The following is a 25,879-nucleotide window of genomic DNA, read 5'->3' on the forward strand; positions in this document are numbered from 1 at the left end:
CGGTTAGGTCAAACAGAATGTTGCATTAATGTGCTCTTTTACATGGCTAGCAGCAGCCAGCTTGTTAATTTCTGCATTGTAAAAGCCGTGCATGTTTGCTATATGGGGAAGAGTCCAAGCATGGCGATCTAATGGCTAAAGAACTTGAATGGAAATCCAAACATTATGAGAACAAATACTGGTCAGACCATGAAAATTTTTCAGTTAACCTTTGAATCTACCCTTCACCTCTTGGAGATATGAGTACACCAAGCATGACCATCGTTCAGACTACGCACTGAACTATAAGTCCCCTTGTCCTGGTAGGGTTACTCCATCTGTGCCAAGCTCTTGAGTCACACAGCATTATTACTAATATTAATATTATGAAACGGAGAGGCCCTTGGATTTAAAATGTGAAATTATTTTTGTATCATACACATCTACAAAAATGTGGCATAATAGAATGCAAATTGAAGAGAGATATGTGCAAATTTAATCTTTTGGCAAATTATCCAATACAAAAAGGAGTGAACAAAGACTATGAGGCCATGCTGAAAAATGATGCTTTCGAATTTGTTATGCGAAAACACATAAGGTTTTTTAAATTAAACAAACGTTATCAACATTCTACATCTTTATTTTTCTTATTTATATATTTGCAGCCCTCTGCTGCCAGGAGCTCCGAGTTGCAGCGTGTAGAATAGGGGTGTGTAGCGTAACTACAGTATGTCAGAGACTAAAAAACAGTGTGCTTAATCGAGTTTCCAATTCGAAGGGTTCATCCACATAGGGAGCCCCCTCTCCTTCAGCATGACAATACCACACCACACACAAGCGCTGCAACAGCTGCAACAATCCAATGCCTTGGATTCCCTGTCATCGATCATCCTCCACAGAGTCCTGATCTAGCTGCATCTGATTTTCATTTGCTTTCAAAACTTAAAGAAAACATTAGAGCGCTTCACTCTGATTGTGATGAAGCAGTGCGAGCAGAGATGAGGCTGTGACCCCATCAACAATGTCAAACACTCTGCAGTGATGGTATCAACGAACTGTCTCTCTTTGGAAGAAATGTTTTTATCGCCAGGATGACTATGTTGAGAAATCGGTAAGTAGACATGAGAAATAAAGATATAAAATGTTATTAATGTTTGTTTTATTTGAAAAACTTTCAAGAGTTTTCACATAAAAAATTCAGAGATAGTACTTTTCAGCAAGCCCTCATAGTTGCAATTTGAGGGATCTACAGAACAAAGAATGTAACACAACATAAATGCCACATCTCGATTTGAGCCAACTTGTTTTTGGGCTAGTTCATGCATTTAAATCATTTAAAGCATGACAGTCGCTTTTTTTAAAAAAATGCAGTTAGTATAGTTGCTTGAAGATGCAGAGCACGCTTTGTTACATAATTATATCACAGAGTTCAGTGAAATTACAGCACAGAAATAATGTTGTAGGGTGATCAATCTCAATTTAGTGCATGTGGAATTTTCTTGTGTGAAACAAGTTCATGAATCAGCATCTCAGCATTTCAATTACATTTCTTAATGTAATAATTGTTGTTTTTGCAAGTTATAGTGTAATCTTTTCCTGCTCATTCTGCAAGTAAACATATATCATGATATTAAGAACAAAGGCCTATATTTTAAATAAGCCACAAAATGAATTAAAGTTCTAGTAAATAAGATGCTAACCACAGCCACATTATCGTCTTGACCATGATCGAAGGCACTTTCAGTTCGCTTTAATTTTCCTGATAAAGAGTTCAACAAGGTTGCGAATTATTTGGAACTGCTGTCAATATATTCACAAATAACTGAATAAACAGTCTTCACATGGCCAAAGCGCTTTGCAGAGAAACTTAAATTGGCATGGTGTTGTCATTCCTAGTTAATTTCATACATTCAGTTTCAACGTTTCCTCAAAGCAAGTACAGAGAAAAGCAGAAGCTCATACTCATCTGAACTACTGCCCTTTGGTTGACAAACTCAGTACAAGCCTCATTCAACAACTAGAATATGGAGCCCCAGCCACTGTCTGTTTGACTCCGTAGCAGGCATCAGAGCATTTTGCACATGCATGAAGTCCACTCTATTGGACTGAACCTTTAGAATTCACATTCTCTCTACATGCGATTATCAAAATTCGCAATAAGTTCGACTGTCGAGAATACACCCAAATTTCAACAACACATCAAATTCTCATGGATACCCAACACAATTCAAGTCGAGATTTTTAGCAGTGAAATATGAGAATGTATGCTTATTTATTGTATCTCTCAAACCAGAGTTCCTCCACACACACACACACACACACACACACACACACACACACACACTCACATATACTTCCATCCGTCCATATATAGTCATATATGTTACAATTTGAAATTAATGTATTCTGAGTTTTGGCAGAATTCGTGGTTTTAACCTTTACTTCAATACTGACTTATTCATGTGAACTCTGTTTAGTAGCAGACTGTTAAAGCGACGATGTAAAAAGTATTAAAATATTAGTTTGACTATCCAATGTTTCTGAAGGTTTAAATCATTGTACTACAAATTTCAATAATTTTATTATTGGGAGCTAAGTGCAAAATAAATTTAAATTTAAAATAGTACTTTTTCATTGTAAGTAGCTCTAGATATGGCTTTTATAGCTATTGTGAAGTTCTGCATTGCACAATGGTAGAGGAAGAGGTATTCTTGCTACAAGTTAATCACTGTGCATGATTAATTGAGAACAGGTAACTGACTACCGCTGTACTTCAGTGAATCTGAATGACGTTTTATATCGCTTTCTCTTCTCAGCTTATTTGAGTTTGACTGACCCTTTCTCTCCAACACCAATTTCATTATCACAACCCCAGCACTGCACTTGTATTTTCTTCCAACTTAAATACATAAAGTAAGAAGTACTTGGGACTTCCCTTGTGGAATGATGGTAGAGAGATATCAGAGTTCACTGTATACAATTTATTACTGAATTTATAAATAATCTAAAAGGTTTCTTACACAAACAACTATCACAAGCATGTTCATGGTAGTTAGTTGATGTTCCAAAGTACACAAGTTTTAGTTTGAATTCAGCATAAAACATATCACAGAACATAACTGTCCTATCATATAATTCTTATTCTCAGCTAGTCGTCCTTGCTCAAAGTATTTCTATTTACAGCTGAGATACGACGAATGAATAGTAAACAGTTTACCACCAGACGTATGGGCAAATTTCCTTCCAGAGCCGATACAAAATATTCTGTAGTAGCTTTGGCGAAAGAGGAGGCAAAGACTTAAGCAAGTGTCATACAGGCAGCTTTACTAGATGCATGAATGTAATTAGGTACCACAGGTATGTAGAGGCAATTTTTTTCAGTACATGCTGTGACATATGCTTAGTCAATGAACAGTGTAGACAGCTCAACTGCCATTTACTACATTGCACCTGCGCCTCACTCGTGAGGCACCACAAGTGAACATCGCAGAATACATTTCAATGTAATCAATCTAATTCAGTCCAATCACTAAATAATTCTTTCAGGAACAACAAAAGACAAAAAAACTTCCTATATCTCAGTTTTACCAACAAACATGAGAGAGAGGGAAAAACAGAAAGAAAAACTGACCTGTTTTACTGTGAAAGTTTTAAGCAAGTCTGATAAAAAATCTCAGGAAATTCTTGGCTGTGTCACATTCCCGACATCAGGATCCAAACATATGGAAGTGGATAGGGACAAAAAGATAGTCCTATCTTTCAGATGCTCTTAATGATAACCGTGATACAAGTGAGGGCACTTCTGGGGAATCTTCAAGCAATTTGTAGTAGTTTGACAATTTACTGATGACCTCAAGGTTGTGGCCTGCTAGTATTAATAGTGATTTTCGCAATATTTCAGTTACACATAGTCCTCTTCAGGTGAAAAAGCACAGTTTTAGCATTAATGATGATAGAAGAAAATTTGTTGGCATTTACTGTTATGTAAATCCTTCTAACTGTGAAAAACATAATAGAAACTGGCTTCTTTACTCTTTTTCAGATGATTAAGTTTATTGTTTCTGATGTAAAATGTTTCATAAGTAGACTGTTTGATTTGAATGGCTTTTCAGATAGGCAACATTTATCTTTAACTCCGAAAAACATGAGATCAGTGACAATGAAAATGAGAAGTCATGGATGCAATTGAATAATGTGTACTGTAAGTCAGAAGAAACTGAGACTAGAAGAGTCAGAAAGAAACAGTGCTGAAATGTATTTGGAAACATTATTGCTGTCGTCAAGTTTTTATGACACCAATATCTGGCTTTTTAGGCCTCATAAAAGGAAATCTCTGAACATTACAACTGAAGTTTTCTAAAAGCAGTATATGTGAGATCATCATTTGATTCAGTTACGTAAGAACATGTTTAGAGAAATGATCAAGATCTGATTCATGTCAGTTGAGTATGACACACTATTTAGGAGATCATATGCAAAACGAAATTATTGATTTACTCAACAGGACAATAAAAAATTATACACAAATCAAAAAAAGTTTTGCATCACCTCAATTACAAGAGTTCTGGAACCTGAACTGAAAATTGGAATAGACGTAAACATAAACATCATTTCCGCCCTTTCTATTGCTCATGAAATCCACACATTGAATGTTGTACCACCATACAGCGAGACCTTCAGAGGTGGTGGTCCAGACTGCTGTTCACACCAGTACCTCTAATACTCAGTAGCACATCCTCTTATATTTCTGCAAGCCTGTATTCATCGTGGCATACTATTCACAAGTTCATCAAGGCACTGTTGGTCTAGATTGTCCCACTCCTCAATGGCGATTTGGCGTAGATCCCTCAGAGTGGTTAGTGGGTCACATCGTCCATAAACAGCCCTTTTCAATACATCCCAGGCATGTTCGATAGAGTTATGTCTGGAGGACATGCTGGCCACTCTAGCCGAGCGATGTCGTTATCCTGAAAGAAGTCATTCACAAGATGTGCATGACGGGAGCGCGAATTGTCGTCCATGAAGACGAACGTCTCAGCAATATGCTGCTGATAAGGTTGCACTAATGGTCGGAGGATGGCATTCACGTATCGTACAGCCGTTATGGCGTCTTCCATGACCACCAGCGGAGTACGTCAGCCCCACATAACGCCACCCCAAAAGCAAGGAATTCTCTAAAATTTCTGAAATGGAGTATCTCATGCATCTAGCTCCAGCTACCATTCTGACGTTAATTTCTGTCATGCAGCAATAATCACGTTGTACATCTTTCACATGAATCACCTGAGTGCAAATGACAGCACCACCAACGCACTGTCCTTTTAAATCTTGTTTAGGTAATACTGCCACCATCGGTACATGTGCATATCACTATCCCATGACTTATGTCATCTCAATGTACATGTGAAACTTAAACTGACATTTACAGTATTGATTTATACAACAATGAAGCACTGTAATTATTATATATATATATATATATATATATATATATATATATATATATATATATATATATATATATATATATATAAAGTCTTGTGTAATATTTTCAATGTATGGTTGTAGCAAGGTGCTGTCCCAAATTGCTTACAATTTGCTATAACAAAACCACTTTTTAAGGAGGGTGTCAAAACTAATTTATCCACCTACTGGCCAAGATCTCTGATGAGTTGTTTCTCGAAAATATTAGAGAAACTGATTCACAACATCCTGAGCAAAACACAATTTGGTTCCCAAAAAGCAGATCAACAGAGCAGGCTTCTTTCTCTCTCACAAATGAAATTTTTGAATCAATAAATAACAAAATGTCACCTTTTGGACTTTTCTGTGACTTGTCAAAGGCCTTTGACTATGTAAATAACAACATTCTCTTAAGGATGACTGATTTTTATACTTTGAATGGTATCACTGATAGATGGATTACATTATATCTACACAATACAAAGCAACAGGTGATACTCAATGGTAAAGATAGCGGTCCCATTTCATTTGGCTGGGGTGCATTGAAGTGTGGAATGCCACAAGGATCCATTTTGGGACTTTTATCGTTTCTTATCTTCATCAAGGATCTTCCCCTTCATACTAACACTGAGAGGAAATTTAGTCTTTTTGCTAATGGCACTATTCCGCTTCAAAGCCAAACAATTGGTGGAAAACGTAAAACTATACTTGTAAACACATTACAGTGGTTTAAGTTTGATGGATTGGCACTATATATTGAAAAAACTAAATATATGCAGTTTTGTGCATCTCAATAAGAAAATAAAAAAACTCACTTGAACTGGAATAACCAAAATATATTATATTGTGAATTGTCAAAGTCATGAACACTCTAACTGAAGGCATGTAAAATTGGTCTGAACACATTCTAGACATTCAAAAAAGTCACAATGTGGTAATTTATTCCATATGTGTAATTGCCGGTGTTGGTAATATCAATTATATCAAAGGTGCTTTTTTGGTTTTTACACTATCATGTCATATGGTATAATTTTTTGTTGTAATCAAACTTTAGACAAAAATAAATCTTTATTGCACAGAAGAGAGCAGTTAGAATCTTGAGTGGCATTCGCCCAAGATATTCTTTTAGAAACCTGTTCCATAAGCTCCAAATATTAACCACCATGTCTCAATACTCATTTTCTTTGACGATTTTTGTCACTAATAACAATTCTCTTTTTACATTTAATAGTGCATACCATGACCACAATACAAAATCTAAAATGATTTACACAGGGATCTTGCATCTAGTTCAGACACAAAACGTTGTTCACTAGTCTGCAACGAATGTTTTCAGTTCTCTTCCATCGGATATTAAAATCCACATTAATGCTCCACCTACATTCAAATCTAAATTAAGAAATTACCTTATATGTAAGCCATTCTGCTCTCTTGATGAGTACTTGAAGATTAATCAGTGATTGTTTTCGTAAATTTGTATTGTCAAACCGTTATTCATCTTCCTGGTTTATGAAGGACAGTGTATAAATATTCTTTTTTCTCAACCTTAAGTTACTCTCAGTAATTTATGTCATGTTTACTTGAACCACACATTGAGTTATATTTATTAATTTATCTAATGTTTTACTTGACTACTCATTATTAACTTTACTTCAATTTTTCATCAGTTTTCTATATTTTTGTTACAGTACATTTGTTTATTTTATCTCTATAACAGTGGAAGCCTGACTCATTCCACATCGTTGTGATTCATCACAATATGGATCTATGGAATTTGAAATAAAAAACACTTTAAAACTGCATTTTCTAGAAAAAAATTAGTCTTGTTATCCACATACCATTCCGCAATATCCATTTACACTTGATTTAATATCAACTTTTCCTATCACAGCAATAACATTAAGAATATTTCTTACTTTGTCATTTACTGTTGCACTTGGTAAAAAATCCTCTTCAAAATTAAAAACTGTCCAAAATCATTTAAGATCAACAATACATCAGCAACGACTTACTACTGTGGCTATTGTTTCAGTACAATATGAGATCTTAGATAGTTTGAATACTCGGCAAATAATAGAAGAGTTCGCAAATATAAAAGCAAGAAAAGTTCAATTTCTGTAAGTGTAATGCAGTCTTAAAGCAACTTTCATCCACAAACTAAGTCAGAAACGTACATTAATTAACATATTCATGGATCTGACACAATAATGGTTTTCAGTTAAAGGAAATCTCTAAGAAATTATATTTAATAGGAATCTCTTTCCTAAATGGTATCGTTTAAGAAAATTCTTAATCGCCAACATTCTAATTGGCAATAAATTGTTTATGAAAAGTGTTTCTTTGCCTGATTTACACAACTCTTAATAAGCAAATTGAAAGTGCTTCATTCAAGTTTAGTCCTGGATGTTGGAAAGGAGGACTGAGGGGTCCGTACACAAGGGCCAAAGGGGCTCGCGGCGGGCATGACTATCATAGACCGATTTCCCGTCTGAAGCAATCTCTAAGTATGCTGTCCTTGTAAGTAGTTTATTGCTTAAAATTATAAACACTAAATTTACGATTTTTACGTGCAATTATATATGTGATTAAAAGCAGCGTTTGGGCTACAAGCATCGTCACAGCTCACCTAATCGAGCGAGACCAGATTTTGGTAAGTCATCGTCGCTGTCGGATTCATGATCTTCTGTTTTCAGCAACTCTGCTAGTCTCTTCACATCCTTCGTACTGAACATATTTTCACAGCAAGTGGCAAACCTTCGTTCAAGAAACGTAAAAGCACGCGTTATTTAAACTGAGATACAGATGTTTATTAACACTTGCTTTCAGTTGTTTCAAATTGAGGTATGCCTTGTTTACGTTGTCAAGACAACGCACAACAAACATAAGGAACGAGCGTAAAAATAGGATCATTTTTGCGGCAAGTAGTTAAGAAAACCAAATGTAAAATACGAACAAGCAAAAAACATTGCTCTCCGATAGGATCAGGGCGCAGACTTTAACAGGGAGCTCTGCTTGAATCAAAATCTTGTCTTGATTTACAGAGCGCGATGATCTTTCAAACCTTTTGGCGAAGTTTTAAAAATATCTCGCAAAACATTTCAGTAGCTTCTGTTGATTCTGTTCTAATTTAAACAATGTATTGCCCACGTCACTCAGGTGTACGCCGATCGCACTCTTTCATTGGATGCCATGTATAGTATCCATGTACAGGCGGGTTTCGTCGTTTTAAATACCTTGGAGTTGTTTGTGGTTGTGCTTTGTGGAACACTAAACAAACTGTAGAACAATATTTACGTGCTATGGCAGAAGCTGGAAGTGAGAAACTATCGAAGAAGTAAGACGTTTTCATACTCTAATAATGGAATTCTCAAAGATTGTGTGACGGCATGTGCACGTGTGCGCTGTTAATTGCTCTTCACGTGTCTTGCATTTTTAGTTTCAGAGTGATGTAGATGTAAACACAAGAGAACTAATTAACCCTATGCTTTGTTAAACTTTTCAACTACTTCTAGGATATGTTACTTGTGAGCTAATGTAACAAACGGTGCAGTAGTTCACCGTTAGTATGTTGGCGCTTAGCCGTGTAACGACAGTAATAACACGGTGTAAACCAGTAATTGTAAACCATTCCCGCCATCGATGTCTGTGCACTTCAAGTACGTTGTATCTGAAAGGGTGCGTTTGTTACATTTTTGTAGTAATACTATCCGTCCACCAGCTGGACTAGCAAGTACTTTCGTAGTAGGTGCGGTGATACATAATGTGTGAATTGCCTCTATAGTTTGGTCCTGTTCGATTCAATCGTGTTATTTCACCTTCTGGAGAAAAATCACCCGATTTCCAAATATCTCACTGTAGTGATTATTATGTGAAACAGTCGAATTGTACGTGTGATGCAACCTTAGTGTTGCCTGTCATAATCAAAACATCCAATGGTAAAACGAATATTTCTCATGAATTGCACCACTTTAGAGGATAACAAATTAGGCTTATTTGGAAGACCAGATATAAATCCAAAATAAAAATAACTTACCAAACCAAATGTGTGTAGTTCCCAACGTATCTAAGTTACTGAATGACTTGTCACTAATAAACAGGTCTGTAGCACATTTTAGGAGCAACTTTGAGTACATAAAATTGAATATAATTTTTTTCCATTAGATGCAGGTACTAAAGCTTTTCAGTATTAGTGGCATATTTTTTTTCTGTTAATAGCTTGACTTTGATGCACCTATGACATATATTCATGTTTGTAGCATTCATTCATGACATGTAAGCTATTCACTGCATGTAGAATGCATGAAGTTTGTCACATTTTATGGTACTGTTTTCTCACAGTCTGCTAAGCAACTAATGGAATAGAGAAAAAATACAAAGTGTTTAGAAACAGGTTTTTAGTGTCTCTGGTTCTGTTCCTGCTACTTTATTTTTAAAAATACATATTTATTTCTAGTACATTGTTTTATGTTGAAGGCAAATTGCTTTATAGTTTGTCTAAAGAATGGCAATAGATTTAATGCAACAAGAGGCCGTGTAGCATTTACTGAAAAAAGGCAGAAAAATTAGTAATTTATATCCAGATTGAAATAATAAAAATATTCATATTAAATTACCATCATTAAGTTGAATTCTTATTAAATGTAAAATCTTCAACAGTGAACTGAAGAGACGACTAAAGGCTGAACAAAAGGCAAAGGAGAAAGCGGAGAAAGAGAAACAAAAATCTGAAACACAAGCACCAAAGAAGAAGACTGATACACATGCTGCTGCAGAGGAAGAAGTCAGCCCAAATGTAAGCCTTTTTAAGTTTGTAAACATTTCTTTTTAATTTCAAATCATTCTTACTGATATCAGTCTTTTTTTCCATTTACCTATGTAGATTTGAGGGTATAATCATTGTAGTTACTCTTCATGTACAGGTGTAACAAAAATGTCTGGCCAAATTGTTTGGAAACATTTTCCACACAGAAATATAAAATGTGTTATATGGACATGGGTCCAGAAATGCTGTATTTCCATGCTAGAGCTCATTTTATACTTCTCTTCATAATCAGATTAATCACAGAAACACAACACTCCAGCATTACATGAAATGTTTTCTTGTGTGAATTCTCCAAAATGCCCTCTTGGTTACATTTGCTTAGATTGTACAGTAAGTTGTAATTGTTAGGTTTGTGTTTGTTGATCCATTTGAATTAAGGTAACGTTGACTGTGACACATTTCATTGCTTCCATCAATATACGACTTCCCTTGTTGCTTGTGTTGACATGTGACTTAATGTCATTGCTCTACTTGCATCAGGCATGAAGCATCATGTATTTAGTGTTCATTATAAACTGTGCAAGCACATAGCGTCAGCTGTTAAGTGCTCTTCATGGACTTGATTTCAGAAACAGTGCAGTGGAAGTGCACTCACGTGAGTAGTTGGCAGATGCCCATTTGCTGTATGGATTAGCAGATGGTAATTACCATTGCACTCAAAATTTGTATTGTGATTCTGTAATGGGAGATAGGTAGAGGTGGACCAGTTTCTTGGCCTTCATGTTTTCTGCACCTAAAACCACAAGACTTTTATTTGTGAGGGCATTTGGAAGCTCTTGTGTACAGAATCCCAATCCAACATATTCAGTCTTCATGCTCATATTGTGGAAGTCTGTGAGACAGTATCCAATCCTTTCCTACATTTGCATTTCTCAGTTGTTCTCACAGCTGTCCTGAATGGAGCTGTGGCAAAAGAATAGAGTCAGCAGCATTACTGTCTAAGCACAGCAGACTGGTAAAGAAAAATGATCAGTACATCACAAAATTGAGTTCCTGTACTGTCATCAAAAGGCAAAAAAATAACCAGCAATACTAAAAAGCATAAAAGTACTTTCAGACAATCGTTATATTGTGATTTACAATGAGTCACAGTAGGCAGCTAATTACCCTAGAGATTTGTTAAGTCTTCTAGTTTTACACCATGAGCGGCAAGTAAAATATTTAATTGTCATGTATATTTGGGCATAGAGCTTGTCAGTGGTAGATACAGTAGAACTTTGATTTTATATTCTCCGATTTTATGTTTTTTGCGATTCTACACCATAAATTCCTAACCCTGTGAAAAACCCATAAGATCAATGCTAAAAATTCTCCGATGTTACATTTCTTCCTAGTAAGGTGTGCCTCAATTCTAAGTTCTTACTCAATGTCTCGCTTAACTTCATCCCATTTTCTTCCTGCTGACATTTGATGTGACTGAACAAGTTATAAGTGGCTCAAAAGAGATGGAATTAAGGGAATATTCTAGGCTGTTGTGGAGAGGGGAGATGAGAGAGGAAGTGCTGACATAATCCACAATTGATGTTGCCAACACAACTTGCAACATTTAGCTTCACTGCGCAGTTACGGTACAATTACCACTAAGTTCCAGCAGTAATGACAAGACAGTCGATGCGAAGTGTTCCAAACCTAGCCAATCTGTGATGAAGGGGCCCAGCCATTACCTTTTCTTGTGCCACTTATAACTCAGTCTCTACTTTTTGCATGTATTTGCGATGTACTATGTTCAGCAACAGTATCAATTGTCAACCCTTTAAATTCAGACACTGAGTCTCAGAAAATATGCTCACTCATAATCGAGGAAACTTAGCCTATTTCCAGCTAGTGAGCTCTTATTGGCTGGCGACTTGTTAAGTTACCCAAAACCCTGCACAGCCCCCAGACCACACTAACAAACATAATGAGCTCACCTACTGGATGTGTGGAGAGGGAGAAGTGGCCCTCCAGTGATAGGAGTGCAAGTAGGGGTGAAAGCATTTTGTGAAGTGCTCAAAATATAATTTCCTTGCAGATTGTTATGACAGAGATGTCACATGGAACTAGAACAAGGGTTTTGCCATAGCACATTTTAAAGACTTTCGTGTGGAAATCTGACCTGATACAGTTTCAACAACTACATACCGTACTCATATATATACTTTGCACCACACACTGTAGACAGTAAAGATTGGCAATAGTGATAGAGGGCATGAAGCAAAACTGTAGCACCTGAGCTTCTTTTCAAATTTACATTTGGCACAGTGTACAGAAATTCACTGAGCAGACTTATAATAGGCTTTGTAACATTAACTGGAGAAGTAAACTCATTTTTTCATATGTTTCTCTCACAAAGCACTCACGGTGGTGAGTGTACGAAGTTTGTCTCTTAAGAAAAGCATTAAATAATAATAGCAATCATGATAAAGTACGTCATTAAGCAGATGTCCACATTTATGCTTATGGTTTAACCACTTGGCTGCTGTTATGTTTTTTGTTATTCATTTAAGTCAACATGTTTATCATTTTTTGCTTTTTTTCTGGGTGAGCACAAAGGATGATCCCTCCAAAACATGTTTTGTAATCGTGTGTGCCAATTACATGTGATTTTGATTATGTTTTGGGGGTTTTAACATTTTCCTCAATTCTTCATTTTCCTCAAATTTGAGTTTTTTAAGTCTGGACCACACGAAAACGTAAAGTAGGGGTTTCACTGTATTACGTACTTCCATTTTAAATGATGTGAATGTCAGTTGTAAGATGACTGTGATGTCAAAACTAATGTGGATCTCTGCAGTACCCAAGTCGTCATGCATAAATGTTGCAGCTATTAAATGCTGAATAGACCTACTTACTGGTCACATTGGACGCTACTGTTACTGTTCCATATTTCTATTCCATGGCAGTAATATCCAGTGCGACCAGGAATTGTGAACAATCGACAGCTTTAACATGTACAAATGATGACCCATGAAATGCAGAGATTTTATAATTGACACACGTCATTTGATATGTACATGCCTAACATAGGCCACTGACGATGAACTCTATGCTTCAATGGCAATGAAATATTTACTTGCAGTTGATGTTGTGCAGCATCATGTCTTTTAATAAGTACTTACAAGCTGCAGAACATCAAACGTACTAGTTCCTGCCACTAGAGATTTCGTAGTCTGTCTCAAAGAAGCAGCAAGTGTCACATCCAATTTTTTCCTTCACTTCACCTCGACTCAAAGGTAGAGTGAAAGATAAGGTAAAATGTCACTGACGGGATAGCCCCATTGATTGACTGATTGATTGATTGACACAGGAACACAAAACAACAGTGGTAGTAGCCTGTGCCTGTGCTCCCCCGCCATTGTGTGTAAATTGTCATGGACAGCATTCTCCACGCTCGCCTGCATGCCCGGTGTTTGTGAAAGAAAGGAGGATTCAAGAGTACAAAATCTTAGATCGGCTCACCTACACTGAGGCTCGTCAGAAGTATGACCGACTCCATCCCATGTCTATTGACTTCTACTTTTGCTTCAGTTACATCCATTCCCCCTCCTCTTCACAGCCCCATCCCATTTGCCCCATGCCTTCAGCCTTCTCCCTCTCCCACTCCCCCTCCCCATCAGTACCCATACCCACCCCTTTGGGTGCTGTTCCCCCTCCCCCACCAGAGAAGTGTTCCCCTCCTTCAACAGCCGCGGCCGCCGGTACTGGAGCTCGCTCATGGGACGCCTCTTCTCGGCACCCCCAAAAGGCGATCTGCTGCTCCACATCGACAGCGTGATCCGCGGCCGGTGGGCGCCAAGATTGCCCGGTGTAATTCCGTGCCTGTCCTCACTGAAGTCTGCCCTTCTCTTCCTTCCCGAGAGAAGACGCAGAAACACAAGAACAAGGGCGAGGCCGCTCTGGTGGCCCCTGAGGTGCAGCCTTCCCCTCCTCCAGTCAATGAACCAACAGAGTCTGACCCCACCTATATGGATATTACCCCATCCTTATCGGTGATGATGGCGACTCAACGGCATGACCGACTCTGGTCCGTTCACTTCTCATTTGAACTCCCGCTTGAGAATCCTCCAATGGAATTGTAATGGATATTTGCATCACCTTCCAGAGTTGCAGCCCCTTCTTTCCTTCTACTCTGCTGCTTGTATTGCACTCCAGGAGACCCATTTTGTCAATTCTTACTCACCCGCCCTTCATGGGTTCCACGCTTTCTGTTAGAACCGAATTGGCCCCTTGCGGGTTTCTGGTGGTGTTTGCACCTTGGTCTGCAAGGACATTGTTAGTGAATGGGTTCCCCTCTATACCACTCTGGAAGCCATTGCTGTCAGGGTACATCTGACCACTCCAATCACAATCTGTAATCTCTACCTCCCACCTGACAGGTCACCCACATCCCTTGCTCTTCCACCCTTCTTCAACAACTCCCTTCTCCCTTCCTGCTAGTAGGGGTCTTCAATGCCCACAACCCTCTTTGGGGTAGTCATACGACTACTGTCCTGGGCAGGACAGTTGAAGCTGTTCTGGCAGGGCTTGACCTCTGTTTACTAAACACAGGTGCTCCCACACACTTAAGTGTGGCACATGGCACTTTCTCTATCATTGACCTCTCCATCTGCAGTCTCGGCCTTCTTCCACCCATTCAGTGGGGTTTCCACGATGACTTATGTGACAGTGACCATTACCCGATTGTTTTGACCTTCCTTCAGTGTCTCTTGCTCCATCACCCACCCTCCCAAGTGGGCCATATCTAAGGCTGATTGGGGTGCCTTCTCTGCTCCCATCCCCCCCTGTATTGCCACACGACAGTGTTGACGAATCTACAAAGACTTTGACTGCTGCCATCCTTTCAGCAGCTGTTTCAGCAGTCCTTTCTTCCTCAGGTTTCCCCCGTCAGAAGATAGTCCCTTGGTGGACTCCGGAAATTGCTGCAGCCATAAAAGACCTGCCGTGCTCTTCAACACTTCAAGCGGCACCCTTCTACTGCTCTTCTTCTGGTCTTTAAACGACTCCGCACCTGGGCCCGCTACCTAATCAAATTACAGAAACTGATTTGTTGGGAACGATATGTAGCTGTGATAGGACCACACACACCCTCTTCACAAGTCTGGGAGAAACTCAGACGAATTTTTGGCCACCATCCTCCCACCGGGGTTGCAGGAATTTCTGTGCATGGTATTGTCCTTACCGATCCTCACTTTTTAGCAGAAAGTTTCGCTCAACACTTTGCTCAAGCTTCGGCATCATCTCAGTATCCACCCACGTTCCTTCTCCTGAAAGAGTGCTCATAACGACTGCCTTTGCCTTTTGTCTCTCTGCTCGGAGCCCTATAATGCTCCATTCAGCGAGTGGGAATTCGCCAGTGCCCTCACCCTTTGTCCCAACTCAGCTCCTGGACCGGATCGGATACATAACCAAATGCTCCAACACTTATCAGTAGCTGGCTACCATAGTATACTGACCCTCTACAACCGTCTGTTGAGTAGGAAGTCTTTCCTACCTAGTGGCGGGAAAGTATTCTTGTTCCGGTGTTGAAGCCAGGGAAGCCACCTCTTCAGTTGGATAGCAACCATCCAATTAGCCTTACCAACATCCTCTGCAAGCTCCTCCAACGCATGGTGAGTCAGCAGCTGTTTTGGATCTTTGAATTACGCAACCTTTTGTCATCAACTCAAAGTGATTTTCGCTGTGGCCGCTTAACGGTGGATAACTTGGTCCACCTGGAGTCTGCTATCCGGTCGGCTTTTGCCCATCGGCAACACATTGCAATCTTCTTTGATCTGCATAAAGCCTATGACACCACCTGGCACCACCACATCCTCACCACCCTTCACGAATGGGGCCTTCGTGGTGCTCTGCCCATTTTTATCCATAACTTCTTTTCTTGTCACTCGTTTCAGGTCAAAGTTGGCTCCTCCTACAGCACACCCCATCGGCAAGAAAATTGGGTTCCGCGTTGAGCGTTCGTCTCTTTCTTTTATCCATTAATAGTCTGGTGACAGCTGTATGACCGATGGTGTTCCTCTCTTTGTATGCTGACGATTTTTGTATCTACGTCACTTCCTCCATAATGGGTGCTGCAGAACGCTGTCTACAGGGGGCAATCTGCCGAGCGCACTCATGGACTCTCTCCCATGGCTTTCAGTTTTCGGCGGCCAAGCCATGTGTCTTGCATTTCTGCCGTCGCCGTACATTCCATCCCCATCCGGAATTGTTCCTCGATGACCAGCCCCTCGAGGTGGTGGACACACATCATTTCTTATGTCTGGTCTTCGATGTCCAATTGACATGGCACTCTCATCTCCGCCAGTTGAAGAGGACATGCTGATCCCATCTCAATGTTCTTAGGTGTCTGTGCAGTACTACCTGGGGTGCAGACCGCTCTGTTCTCCTGCGATGGTATCAAGCGATGGTCCAGTCTCGTTTAGACTATGGAAGTCCTCTCTGTGGTTCTGCATCGCCTTCGACGTTGCAGATACTATACCCCATCCACCACTGTTGGGGTCAGTCTTGCGACTGGTGCCTTCCGGACTAGCCCCATACTTTGCCTTCTCGCAGAGGTGAGGATTCCACCACTGCGAGTTTTGCGCCAACAACAGCTGATATCTTATGCGCTCTGCATTCGCTGCACCCTAATTGTGGTCTCCTTTATACAGACTTGGAGATCACCCTGCCGCAGCGATGGCCACGATGTGGGACTACCATGGCTGTCCCCATTCAGTCGCTCTTTTCTGAGCTCCAGCAATTCCCTTTACCGCCTCTTTTCTCCGCTCATACACGTACCCCTCTGTGGTGCATCTCTCGGCCACAGCTCTGTCTCGATCTCTCAGTCGATGCACAGGGTTCTGTCCCTCCGATGACTCTTCACCACCAGTTATACTGTCTCCTCAGTTCTTTTCAGGGCTCAGAAGTGATCTGTACTGATGACTCCGAAGTTGCTGGTCGCACTGGTTTTGCTTACACCTATGCACGGCGCACGGAACTTCGTTCCTTGCCAGATGGCTGAAGTGTTTTTACTGCAGAATTGGTAGCCATCTTGTGCACACTGAACCATATCCGCTCCTGCTCAGGACTATCCTTCACTATCTGTAGTGACTCATTGAGCGGTTTGCACGCTATCGCCCAGTGCTTTCGTCGCCACTCATTGGTCATCGCTATCCAGGACTCCATTTCTCTCCTTGCTCAACGTGGATGCTCGGTGGTTTTCATTTGGACCTCAGGCCATGTTGGAATACCTGGCAATGAACTTGCCGATCGACTGGCTAAATTAGCTACTACCGGGCCATCTCTTGCTATTGGCATTCCGGAAATAGACCTTAGTTCGGCAATACGTCATCAGATTTTGGACCTTTGGGATGCAGAATGGCACACTCTTTCTTCACCGAACAGGCTCTGGGCGATTAAGGATTCTACAACTCCGTGGCGGTCCTCCTTACGGGCCTCTCGTAAGGCCTCTGTCGTCCTATGCCGGCTCCACATTGGCCATACTTGGCTGACTCACGGTTATCTCCTCCGTCGTAAAGACCCCCATCTCTGTCATCGTGGATTGATGTTGACTGTGGCTCACCTCTTATAGGATTGTCCCAACTTAGCTGCCCTCCAATGGACTTTTAGCTTCCCAGACTCGCTACCCCTGATGTTGGCTGACACTGCCTCAGCGGCGGATCTTGTTTTACATTTTATTCGTGATAGAGGTTTTTATCACATTATTTAAGGGAGAGACCTTCCACCTTATCGATGAGTAGAGGGGATGGCAGGCCCTTTTGCTCCCCCCTTTGCCCCGACTGGATTGGCTTCAACTGGGCTTGGTGGTTCACCCCGGCCCTCTGCCTTCCCACTCTTTTCTTTATGGGGTCTGTTATGTCTTGAGCATCTCTCTTGTCTCCTGTGCTTCTCCCTTCAGGCCGCTGTCATTAGTCACTTTCTTTTCCTCACCTCTTCTTCCGCCCTTTTCCTTTCTTCCCTGTCAATAGTTTATCTTTTCATGGACATTGTAGTTCCCTCTTCTAATATGGGAGTTTATCGGTTTTAGTTAATCCAAGGTCAGAGGGACTGATCATCGTGTAGTTTGGTCTCTTCTAGACCCAACCAACCAACTAATCCAAACAAAGAACTTTATTCCAGTATGGTTTCTGGTCTACACACACACACACACACACACACACACACTACTTTGAGAAGTCGCATTAACAAAAATATTAATATTCTCTATAGAGATGATACAAGACTTAATATATTTGCACCACATGTACCAACAAAGCAAAAACTAATTTTGATACCAGTGCCATCTGTGTGCGTAACAGAGAAGTCTTCTCCTTGCCCTAAAATTACATGTGAAACACGTGTGTCATATTTCGTTTACATTACTCTGTCACAGCCTTGTATTTGATGCATTATTTAATACTGAGCATTGTGATTTTCCTCCAGTTATTGTTAGTAATTGTTTAGAAAAAATGTAACTTGGTGTAATGTTTTTTTCTACGTAATTTCCAGGAATACTTCCGTTTACGAACACAAGCTGTTACACAATTGAAGCAAAGTGATGAACATCCATATCCCCACAAATTTCATGTTTCTATATCCTTAGAAGAGTTTGTAGAAAAATACAGTGGTGTTAAAGATGGAGAAATCTTGGAGAACATCGAACTTAGTGTGGCAGGTAATTTTTTTCCCCTTTTAATTCCACTTATTAATGAATAGCACAGTCATTTACTCATTTTCCACTGTTGTAGATGATCTGATTGCCATAACTGATGTGGACAAATGTCAAGCCAACAGTGTAGTTAAAGAAGAATGTAGATAGCACTGCCAAATTGTATGAAGGGAGAGTATGAACTGTGGCACTTTGAGATGTGGCAACTAAGCATTTTCTCGTGATCAAGATGATAGAGCATGAAATGTTGACTGAGAAACCTGTGGCAAAGTTACTGAGATTGAGATTGTTGTCATAATAGATTTCCTTGAAACTTCCTGGCAGGTTAAAACTGTGTATTGGACTGAGACTTGAACTCGGGACCTTTGCCTTTCACAGGCAAGTGCTCTACTTGAGCTACCCAAGCACGACTAACGCCCCGTCCTCGCAGCTTCAATTCTGCCAGTACCTCGTCTTCTACCTTCCGAACTTCACAGAAGCTCTCCTGCGAACCTTGCAGAACTAGCACTCCTGGAAGAAAGGATATTGTGGAGACATGGTTTAGCCGCAGCCTAGGGGATGTTTCCAGAATGAGATTTTCAGTCTTTAGAACACTTGCCCACTAAAGGCAAAGGTTCCGAGTTCGAGTCTTGGTCCGGCACACAGTTTCAATCTGCCAGGAAGTTTCATATCAGCGACAACTCTGCTGCAAAGTGAAAATCTCATTCTGGAAACATCCCCCAGGCTGTGGCTAAGCCATGTCTCCGCAATATCCTGTCTTCCAGGAGTGCTAGTTCTGCAAGGTACGCAGGAGAGCTTCTGTGAAGTTCGGAAGGTAGGAGATGAGGTACTGGCAGAATTGAAGCTGTGAGGACGGTGTGTGAGTTGTGCTTGGGTAGCTCAAAGGTAAAGAACTCGCACGCGAAAGGCAAAGGTCACGAGTTCGAGTCTTGGTCCGGCACACAGTTTTAATCTGCCAGGAAGTTTCATATCAGCACATACTCCGCTGCAGAGTGAAAAATTCTAATAGATTTCCTTGTTGGCACTTATTGACTGGGATTGTCACGTGTTTACTAAAGGGGGACCTTGAGATATATTTATTGAGAATCAATTCTAATGCATTAGTTGTAAGATACTGTAAGTGACTAGACAACCCATTCAACATAATAGTATATTAGGCCTTCTGATGAATAACAAAACATATGTTTAATTCCAAACATACAGTTCCACAGAGGCTGTAAGTCTTTTAGCTTCAACAAAATTGACATATTAGACTCTTCTTGTTTAAGCTAGCATTAAAAGTGGTTATGAATTATAAGAATCCATTGTAATTTAATAACAAAGTAAAAAGCTGTTAATAAAGGCACAAAAATTACAGGCACAATAGAAACCAAAATTTTGTTGATAAACCAAGGTTAAGAAACCAGAATGACTCCAAAAAGAACTATTTGAAAACTGTTAAAGAATGGAAAAAGTCTTTTTCTCTAGAGCTAGCTAAGAATATCAAGAAGCTGTGCTTATTTGCGAAATTAGTGAGTCCAATAAAATCATCCCTTCAGTCGATCAAACAAGTCCTGAGATGAGTAGTAACAAATTGAAAGCTCATTTCTTGCAATCAGCTTGACAGAATTAATTCAGGGAGACCATTGTCAAAAGCTTGTGGCCCTCCTATCCTTGTAACCGCCCCCAGTGTAAAACCTGTCCCATGCACCCTCCCACCACCACCTACTCCAGTCCTGTAACCCGGAAGGTGTACACGATCAAAGGCAGAGCCACGTGTGAAAGCACCCATGTGATTTACCAACTGACCTGCCTACACTGTGATGCATTCTATGTGGGAATGACCAGCAACAAACTGTTCATTCGCATGAATGGACACAGGCAGACAGTGTTTGTTGGTAATGAGGATCACCCTGTGGCTAAACATGCCTTGGTGCACGGCCAGCACATCTTGGCACAGTGTTACACCGTCCGGGTTATCTGGATACTTCCCACCAACACCAACCTATCCGAACTCCGGAGATGGGAACTTGCTCTTCAATATACCCTCTCTTCCCGTTACCCATCAGGCCTCAATCTCCGCTAATTTCAAATTGCCGCCACTCATACCTGTCATTCAACATCATCTTGCCTCTGCACTTCTGCCTCGACTGACATCTCTGCCCAAACTCTTTGTCTTTAAATATGTCTGTTTGTATCTTTATATGTGTGGATGGATATGTGTGTGTGTGCGAGTGTATACCTGTCCTTTTTTCCCCCTAAGGTAAGTCTTTCCGCTCCCGGGATTGGAATGACTCCTTACCCTCTCCCTTAAAACCCACATCGTTTCGTCTTTCCCTCTCCTTCCCTCTTTCCTGATGAGGCAACTGTTTGTTGCGAAAGCTTGAATTTTGTGTGTGTGTTTGTGTTTGTTTGTGTGTCTATCGACCTGCCAGCACTTTCGTTCGGTAAGTCACATCATCTTTGTTTATATAAAAACAAAGATGATGTGACTTACCAAATGAAAGTGCTGGCAGGTCGACAGACACACAAACGAACACAAACATACACACAAAATTCAAGCTTTCGCAACAAACAGTTGCCTCATCAGGAAAGAGGGAAGGAGAGGGAAAGACGAAACGATGTGGGTTTTAAGGGAGAGGGTAAGGAGTCATTCCAATCCCGGGAGCGGAAAGACTTACCTTAGGGGGAAAAAAGGACAGGTATACACTCGCGCACACACACATATCCATCCTGTCCTTTTTTCCCCCTAAGGTAAGTCTTTCCGCTCCCGGGATTGGAATGACTCCTTACCCTCTCCCTTAAAACCCACATCCTTTCGTCTTTCCCTCTCCTTCCCTCTTTCCTGATGAGGCAACAGTTTGTTGCGAAAGCTTGAATTTTGTGTGTATGTTTGTGTTCGTTTGTGTGTCTGTCGACCTGCCAGCACTTTCATTTGGTAAGTCACATCATCTTTGTTTTTAGATATATTTTTCCTACGTGGAATGTTTCCCTCTATTATATTAGTTTCTCCAAGGTGTGACAATTTCTCCCAAAACGCTACTTTTTTTTTTTTCTTTCCTGCAGGGCGTGTTCATGCTATCAGAGAATCTGGAGCGAAGTTAATATTCTATGACCTGAGGGGGGAAGGTGTGAAAATTCAGGTTATGGCAAATGCAAAATTGTATTCCTCTGAAGAAAAGTTCATTGAGGATACAGGTAAAATAAGACGTGGTGATATTGTTGGCTGTGTTGGGTCTCCAGGTAAAACCAAGAAGGGCGAACTCTCAATAATACCAAGACAAATTAAACTGTTGTCCCCATGTCTTCATATGCTGCCACATCTACACTTTGGTTTAAAGGACAAGGTGAGACTAAAGTAAATGGCTTTCACATGATTATAGAAAATTGCATTTAGCCCTTAAAGGGGCTAGATTGTTATGAAATTTTGTGTGTAATGCATTAATTGTCACTGTTTCCATTTGTGCAAAAAGGAAAAGGTCACTAAAACTTAATGCTTTTTTTTTAGTAGGAATGTAAACTGCTTACACAGCCACCAAATGCCATCAACTGCAGGGATATCACTCACCGTATGGTCACTCTGCTTGAAGATTTTTCTTTTTCTCATGGTTTTTGTGATCATAGTTGACTTTCTTCTTCTTCTTCTTCTTCTTCTTCTTCTCTCCCTCTCCCTATCTCTATCACTCTATCTATCTCCATCTCTGACTGTCTATCTCCATGCATTTTTTTAAATACTCCAACTTCCTTTCCCAATTTCTCTCACACTCATGCATTTTACTGCATTCATCATTGGCATGCTGTTCTCCCACCACCCTGCCTCCTTAGCAAGTTATTCCAGTCAGTATGTCATTATTTAATTACCAGTGAGACCACAGCCATTCTCAGTCCGTGTTGTAAATCACGTCAGCTTACTTTTGTGACAGTTTCTTACGCAAGACCATAACTCATTATTTCCCTACATTTGTCAATTGACAATCTTCAACCTAACAAACTCGGTATCAGCAATATGTTAAGCCTTCATCCCAATCCTCTCCTTCATTATTGTAGATTACTGTCAATCTTTTGGTTTACCAAGGACTTTCATGTTTTTGTTGTATTCCTTAAATTGTATTGAGTCCTTACTTTGATTTTATATTTAACTTGTGGCTGGGGGTTCTGAATTACTTATCCTCATCATATGCATGCCTCATAACCATACATATTCCGTTTTTCTTTTTCACTGCAAAAATAACTTATAATTTGTAAGATACTGGCATGCTAGTCAAATGTTGGAAGAGTGTAGCATTAATCTGATTGTACTGGGATGAAGTGACAGTGATTATGGCTCTAAACTCATGCTAAGAAAGAGTGAAGATCAAATTTACCATCCATCAACTATCAAGAAGGTTTCGCACCTTACCTGAGGCAAGTGCTGGAATAATTTAGCTTAGAAACTCATGACCAGTGTGTTGATAGGTATTAAAATCCTACCTCCTCTTCCTCCCCTATATTTAAAGTAGACTCCAAAAATAAAACATTCTAGTTTTCGTATTCAGGCTTTCAGATGCAAGATATGACAGTAAAAAGAACATGTGCTACAACATGTAGGACACCTTTAGCAAAAGAAAATTATAGAAAATATTGACCATATGATAAAAAGTGCTGCTTCTTTCACAAAACTTCTATATGCTCAATTGGTTGTTGCACTGTGTGTAAATTTTTTTTTAGAACAGCTGTCCTGTACTCAGTGTTTGTAAAATCTAATTATTGAGTTCAGGCTTGCATGTTTCTCATAATTTGTTTTTCTTTTTAACAGGAAACTAGGTTTCGCCAGAGGTATCTTGATCTGATTTTGAATGAAAAAGTACGTCAGAAGTTTCATGTACGAGCACAAATTATTTCATATGTGAGGAGATTTTTAGATAATTTAGGATTTCTAGAAGTAGAAACTCCAATGATGAATATGATTGCTGGTGGTGCAACAGCTAAGCCATTTGTTACACATCATAATGAACTAAATATGGACCTGTACATGAGGATTGCACCTGAGCTTTACCTGAAGGTAAGAGGTAACAACACAGAAAAATAGATTGGAGAAATTTGTTTTCTGTGTACACTTTTACTTTATTCCATTGTAAAGATTATCCTTCTAGTACTGTTATGATCATCTCCAATGCAGAAACATGAAATGCCCGATATTTTGTAATATTAATTATTGATGACACAACTATGAAAATGAACTCTGTATCCAAAACAGCTTCCACTTGATCACTCATTTCCAAAATCCATAAACTCAACAATCATAGGCACCTCACTGTAGTTGGTTACTGTAATCCATTAACAGGATTGTGACTCTTGTTGATAAACACCTCCATCCAACCAGCTGCATGTGGTCTAGACTCCCAGACACAAACCACTTCCTGCACTGTCTGTCAACCATCTCCACCCCATAATCACCTGGATCCGCCCCCGGTAGCTGAGTGGTCAGTGTGACAGACTGTCAATCCTAAGGGCCCGGGTTCGATTCCCGGCTGGGTCGGAGATTTTCTCCGCTCAGGGACTGGGTGTTGTGTTGTCCTAATCATCATCATTTCATCCCCATCGACGCGCAGGTTGCTGAAGTGGCGTCAAATCGAAAGACCTGCACCAGGCGAACGGTCTACGCGACGGGAGGCCCTAGCCACACGACATTTCCATTTTACCTGGATCCATACTCCTTACTGTTACTGCCACCTCCTCATACACCAAGATCCCTTACGCTCATGACCATGCAGCTGTCAGATACTACCTCCCACAACATCCTTTCATCTCTAAACCTGTCACCTCATTCTATAAATGTAACAAACCACATCCTCACTCATAGCTACTTCTCCTTTGAGTGGAAAATATACAAACAAATTTGCTGCATGGCCAAGGGCAATCATATGGCATCCTTACATGCCATCGTGTTTATAGATCATCCAGAACAGGGACATCCAAGAATTTTGCTCATTAACCATGCATTGCCATGAGCGTCATAGCGCTTAGCCTCACTGCGTATTTCCCCCACCACTACAGCACGCTGTCTGAGCTCGAAAGGGGGAAACTATAAATGCGCCACAAAATGGCAGTGCAGTTGCACAGTGTGTTATTTGGTTTTACATTTCACAAGTTTTCGGTATTATTTAATTATTTTTTGACACACTGAAGGAATAATATAATTTTTATCTGGTGCAAACTGTCGGTGTACAGGCAGTTGCAAACAAATTCACAGATCTTCACACTCGAGTTGCCCTGTAATTGTGACTTAGTTTCGTAATCGAAAAAAGGTCTTTCACCCAAATACATTGATTGAAATATCCCTGCTGAAATGTAGGTTCAAGATGGCTTGCCATGAAGAGCAAAAAAAGAGATGTAAGAAAATCTTCAATATACTGCTGTGCTGTGAGACTGCTGCGGTGACAACCAAAGGGGTCCTACTATGAAATGAAATGGCTCCACCGACCATCACTCCTGCTTGTCGGGCCTTATGATGGGTGACAGTATTGTTGGTGTCCCACAACTGTCTGGGGCATCCCCAGACAAGTCTTTGCTGGTCATCAGAGCTCAGTTCAAAGTGGGACTCATCACTGAAGACAATTCTACCCCAGTAAATGGCATTCCAGGCTGAAGAGATGTCTCGAGAAGTCGTGGATGACGTTGAAATACCATACTGACTGTCACCCACCTTTCAACCCGGCAACCAGGAGTGATAATCTGGGGTGTCCTTTCTTTTCACAGCAGGACCCCTTTGGTTGTCATCTGCAGTACCTGTACAGCATAGCGGTACATCAACAATATTCTACACCTCCTTTTATTCGCCTTCATGACAAGCTACCTTGCCTCCCGAATCCAAGGATTGCTAGCTCAGCACTTCAAGGCGCAGAGGTATACCTCTCGGTGGAGAATTTGGAAAAACTAGTCATCGTACATTGTTTTCAAATAAAATAAAAAAAGCATCACAACAAAAAGTTGTGTAGGGAATTCGTAGCCTAAGTTATATTACAAGAACATAA

At 40.3% G+C, this 25,879-nt stretch overlaps 2 protein-coding genes across 4 annotated transcripts in view; one reads left to right on the plus strand and one right to left on the minus strand.

Moving 5' to 3' along the window:
* LOC126235284 (dynein axonemal assembly factor 6) overlaps window positions 1–8,267 on the minus strand; it is a 76,568-nt gene extending 68,301 nt beyond the window's left edge. Inside the window, exon 1 of the mRNA XM_049944009.1 lies at window positions 8,069–8,267. Within this exon, the coding sequence (XP_049799966.1) occupies window positions 8,069–8,174 (106 nt within the window). The 5' untranslated portion in view covers window positions 8,175–8,267. The remainder of the gene's footprint in view (window positions 1–8,068) is intronic.
* Window positions 8,268–8,502: 235 nt separating this feature from the next.
* Window positions 8,503–25,879, plus strand: part of LOC126236900 (lysine--tRNA ligase) — a 69,071-nt gene continuing 51,694 nt past the window's right edge. Inside the window, exons 1-5 of one of the 3 annotated variants that reach the window (XM_049946546.1) lie at window positions 8,503–8,776; window positions 10,099–10,234; window positions 18,728–18,893; window positions 21,933–22,213; window positions 23,662–23,907. In XM_049946546.1, the coding sequence (XP_049802503.1) occupies window positions 8,742–8,776; window positions 10,099–10,234; window positions 18,728–18,893; window positions 21,933–22,213; window positions 23,662–23,907 (864 nt within the window). In that variant the 5' untranslated portion in view covers window positions 8,503–8,741. Of the gene's footprint in view, window positions 8,777–8,856; window positions 9,118–10,098; window positions 10,235–18,727; window positions 18,894–21,932; window positions 22,214–23,661; window positions 23,908–25,879 lie in introns of those variants that run through there. The other 2 variants (XM_049946545.1, XM_049946547.1) reach the window with 2 other exon arrangements.

This window comes from Schistocerca nitens, chromosome 2, assembly GCF_023898315.1.
Source record: "Schistocerca nitens isolate TAMUIC-IGC-003100 chromosome 2, iqSchNite1.1, whole genome shotgun sequence".
Classification (NCBI taxonomy): Eukaryota; Metazoa; Arthropoda; class Insecta; order Orthoptera; family Acrididae; genus Schistocerca; species Schistocerca nitens.